The sequence below is a fragment of the Octopus bimaculoides genome, chromosome 1 (assembly GCF_046866305.1).
Source record: "Octopus bimaculoides isolate indiv1 chromosome 1, ASM4686630v1, whole genome shotgun sequence".
Taxonomy (NCBI): domain Eukaryota; kingdom Metazoa; phylum Mollusca; class Cephalopoda; order Octopoda; family Octopodidae; genus Octopus; species Octopus bimaculoides.
Window position 1 is genome coordinate 181,070,906 of NC_142928.1, and position 5,000 is coordinate 181,075,905.

The 5,000-nt window shown below is 37.2% G+C and overlaps 1 protein-coding gene across 9 annotated transcripts in view; it reads right to left on the reverse strand.

The window, feature by feature from the left end:
• Window positions 1–5,000, reverse strand: part of LOC106868399 (peroxisome proliferator-activated receptor delta) — a 609,065-nt gene that overhangs the window by 33,181 nt on the left and 570,884 nt on the right. For all 9 annotated transcript variants that reach the window (XM_089363336.1, XM_089363322.1, XM_089363325.1 and 6 more), the window contains one exon: window positions 1,798–1,942. In XM_089363336.1, coding sequence (XP_089219462.1) covers window positions 1,798–1,942 — 145 coding nt within the window. The remainder of the gene's footprint in view (window positions 1–1,797; window positions 1,943–5,000) is intronic.

Sequence of the window (5,000 nt, forward strand, 5' to 3'; positions counted from 1 at the left end):
AGCTCGTATACCAAATTTTAAATAGCAAAAACTTACAATAGTATGATGTGCAGAAATTAAAGTCGTCAACTGCATATATGTTACAGAGGTCGTGGCAATTATGAATTTCTATTGCTATAAGTTTGTATGTATGTATGTATAAATGTGTGTATGTATTGTATGTTTGTGCGGGTGTATCTGGTATGCGCGTATGCTTGCGTGCATGTGTGTCTTAGACATCGGGATGTTATTGATATATGTCTAAATTCTTAAATCCTATCATAAATATTCTCAATATATAATAAAATAAGCTTGCAAATTTAGAGCCACGATACATTATTTATAGGACAGAATTATTACAAAAGATGTCGTGCATAACATTTGGATATACGGAGACGTAAGTATATCTCTGCTAACCGCGAAGCAACCTGTTCGGTCACTTCATTTTTGGAGAAGACCTGCAATAGAAGTAGGTTACTCTCGACAGATGACAGAACTTTCATTGGAGAGCATCCCGTCAGCACATATTGCAATGCAGCAAACATACAAGATAAACCAATGGAAGATGAACGGAACCCACAAGCAGGGATTTTTGCCAACGCAAACTCTCATTGCGATCGATTTTTTGGTTTTGTTGCTCTTCTTAAAGTTACGATCCCTCCTGATGCCTGAAATGAGAAGGAACGATTTCTGTGGACCTACAAAACCGTCTTTTGCAGGGTATTCTTTTACCAAAGACAGTGACACAAAATTACTGCTACAAGAATATGAAACTCATTCATATTTTAAAAACCGAAGGATTTGCACAGAAATTTCATATTTAAAAAAAAAAACTTCATTCTCTCAATACTCAAATACACAGTACTTCATTTTCTGGCCAAACTGATGGAATATGTCAAAAATGGAACGTCTTCTGTAAGTTCATTCGGATTTTTAATCCTCTCAACCATTCATATTTCTAGTTCTTCCGTTATTTTAGGTGACGTAGATTTATATTAATGTATATTAATAAAACATAAATCTTTTGTAAATACGTGTCATATTTTTTCATTGTTCTTTTCTATGAAGTAGATTATAATCTCAAATAATATATTATTTAAAAACAAATCAGTTTCGTAAAATAGATTTCAAAACATCGAACATACGCTGCATTTTCTATACTACAATCTCGTCATTTAATACATACGGGTTTCTTGAACATTTTAAACCTGTTAGAGGTTATCCCTCTCCTGGTCAGATCACTATTAGCTTCTTCATGAAATAAATAGTGATAAAGAGAGAAAGGGTACGAGTGAGAGAGAGGTAGTGAGGAAAGGAGAGAGGGAGTGAGAAAAGGAGAGAGGGAGTGAGAAAAGGAGAGAGTGAGTGTGTGGGTGGGACATGGGAAGAGAAAATGAGAGTCGTCTTCCGCACAGGGATGCTATTTTATTCATCGAAACCGTTCTGCTTTTCGAAAGAAAAAGAAAAAGGGCAAAGTTCCCACCGATACGTAAATAGATACATTGGTAATTTTAGTTCTTATTGTGACTTGATAAATGATAATTAGTGAAATTCCAATCAGCTAGTTCCATTTGAATTAGAGGCTACCAAAGATTATTAAAAGTTGTTTATCAACAAAAGCCAAAGAACTCGGAAATACGGTATAGAGGATCTATTAGCAGTAATACTGTATATCATTTATGAACTTGATAATGCCGAATGGAACTGAAGAATATATCAATATATCAGTATATCGAATGTGCAACTACAATATATGACATAAACGCTTAACTTTGAGAAAATTAGATCAGATGACGATCGCATCTGATTTCTACTTACCATCTTGTGACATGCCGGCGTTGAGGCATTTTTGATATCGGCAATACTGGCACTTGTTCCGTGTTATCTGGTCTATTCTACATTGTGATCCTGTCTTACAAGGAGTGTACACCAACTGTTTCTTAAGTGTTCGCCGAAAGAAACCCTGCAATGAAACTAGCAAAATTAGAAAATATATGCCTAAAAACGTAGAGACATACACTCACGCATACATACATTTTAGGGGTAGGGGGCTAACAGCAGACATTTACCCCAGTGCTTGACTGGTACTTACTTCATCGATCTCCAAAGGATTAAAGGATTAAAGATTAACGGCAAAGTCGATCTCGGTGAAATGTGAACCCAGAACGTAAATACCGCTAAGCATTTTGTTCGACACGCTAATGCTTGTAGCAACATTTTACCTTCTTAATAATAATTGTTTATACTATAGGCACAAGGCTCGAAATTTTCGGGGAACGGCTAATTGATTATATCAATCTCACTGGTTGAGTGGTACGTATTTTATCGATTCTGAATGGATGAAACGCATAGTCGACCTCGACAGGAGTTGAACTCAGAGAGGAAAGAGTTGTAACTAACACCGCAAACATCTTTTCAGGTTGTATAATAATTCTACCAGCATAGGCGCAAAGCCATACATTTGTGTAATTGTAGTAGAGGATTTACTCAATTCCAGTTCTTTGACAGGTACTATATTTTGAGGAACTCGAAAAAATGAATACAGCACGATTTGAACTAAAATAGTAGTGGACTGTAACTTAATACGGCGAGCCATTTCATCCGACGCTTTTGCACTGATTACTGATTCTGTTGTTGTTGTTGTTGTTGTTGGCACTCCGTCGCTTACGACGTCGAGGGTTCCAGTTGATCCGATCAACGGAACAGCCTGCTCGTGAAATTAACGTGCAAGTGGCTGAGCACTCCACAAACACGTGTACCCTTAACGAAGTTCTCGGGGATATTCAGCGTGACACAGTGTGACAAGGCTGACCCTTTGAATTACAGGCAAAACAGAAACAGGAAGTAAGAGTGAGAGAAAGTTGTGGTGAAAGAGTACAGCAGGGTTCATCACCATCCCCTGCCGGGGCCACGTGGAGCTTTAGGTGTTTTTGCTCAATGAACACTCACAACGCCCGGTCTGGGAATCGAAACCGCGATCCTATGACCGCGAGTCCGCTGCCCTAAGCACTGGGCCATTGCGCCTCCACACCGATTCTGTAGATCGGCCGCTTTGGTTACCAATATTTAATAATTATCACTAGATTCTCTCACACCCTCGTATCTACTTTTCCTTCTGTTATTTGTCTCTCTCGTCTGATTGTCTAAAAAGTTCCTTCAAATACGTAAATTAACCTTATTCTTGTTGTTGCTAATTAAATTTGAATATAAAATAATTTGTTAGTCGTAATTTTTTTCTTCTGTTTTATATTGCACCTGTTTCCACGCAACTAAGTAACCTCACAACCACACAACCACAACCTTCATAACAACTAACTGACAGCTTACGTACAATTTGGAACTATCATTCATTTCACCAATATCTCAAGCAATACTTCTCAAACTCTTTTTTCTTTTAAGTAGTCATATTTTCCACCTTTTTGTTAGAAAATCATATGGCGCAAGAGTGGGTGTGTGGTAAGTAGCTTGCTTACAAACCATATGGTTCTGGGTTCAGTCCCACTGCGTGGCACCTTGGGCAAGTGTCTTCTACTATAGCCTCGGGCCGACCAAAGCCTTGTGAATGGATTTGGTGGACGGAAACTGAAAGAAGCCCGTCGTATATATGTATATATATATATGTATGTGTGTGTGTCTGTGTGCCTGTGTTTGTCCCCCCCCAACATCGCTTGACAACTGATGCTGGTGTGTTTAGGTCCCCTTAACTTAGCGGTTCGGCAAAACAGACCGATAAAATAAGTAGCAGGCTTACAAAGAATAAGTCCCGGGGTCAATTTGCTCGACTAAATGCCGTGCTCAAGCATGACCGCAGTCAAATGGCTGAAACAAGTAAAAGAGTAAAAGAGTAAAAGAGAATTTGTATTCTTATATTTCCTCTGCTATCTTCATTACAAGGGCTAGATATCCATCTCTGACTGTCTATCTATCTACCTGTTTATCTATCTATCTATCTATCTATCTATCTATCTATCTATCTATCTATCTATCTATCTGTCTATCTTTATGAATTTTCATTCAAAACAAACTATATTTCTCTACCAATTTATTACTAACAAGTTTGTGTTTATAGATTGTATTTACTTTTGAGTTACTTTCCTATTCTCACTCCTATTGTTAGATGGAAGTTTTTTTTTTTTTTTTGTGCTTTTCCATTAAAAGTTAAATTTTCAAACGACACCAACGTAATTATTATTGAATGTGAAGTTAGCTGAGAAAAACATTTTAACTTCTGGTTTAACAATAATTTTTGAAACAATTTATTGTTCGTGTGTTTTTATTAGATGATTGTAAATTTTGCAAATTTTCTGGAATAATTGTGATGTTTTCGTTCCGGAACTGCGGACACAGCGAGCTGGCCGAATCTTTAGGCCAGCAGTCAAAAATACGTGGTGGAATTTTGTTTCGCCATATGTTCCGAGTTCAAATTCCGTTGAAATCGAGTTTGGCTTTTATTTTACATATTTTTTTTCGGTTTCGATAAAATAAGTTCCAGTTAAGCACTGAAGTCGATGTAATCGACTAGCCCCGTACACCAAATTGGTAGGCCTTGTGCATATTGTCACTTTATTTCACCCCTGAACAACAAAATGTATGAAAAAGGCTTCGACCAAGTCTCGTTTTTTCATTATTTTCTCGATAACTTGGTCATATTTTCAATGAGTTCTTCCATTTCTAAAACAAGATTTGTCAATTTCACCCGCTGACCGATTTCCAAGTAGACTTGTCTGATGATTATGTTGCGTATATACATAGTTATGATAATAAAAGATTTATGCGTGATATATGATGTTTTGTTCCTTGAAACAACGAATATCTAGTGAGCTGTTGTGACCCGTCGTAACTCAGGTACAGTGAATCTGGATGAGTCTCGCTCTTTCCACATCTGATAACATCCAATTGCTTCCAGAGAAAGAGAAAGTGAAAAAAAAGAAGTATCGACCACAGTACGAGATTAGTAATTTACTTATGGAACGCAAAGCGATGAACTACAAATATCACTTCGGCCGGATTCGAACTCAGAA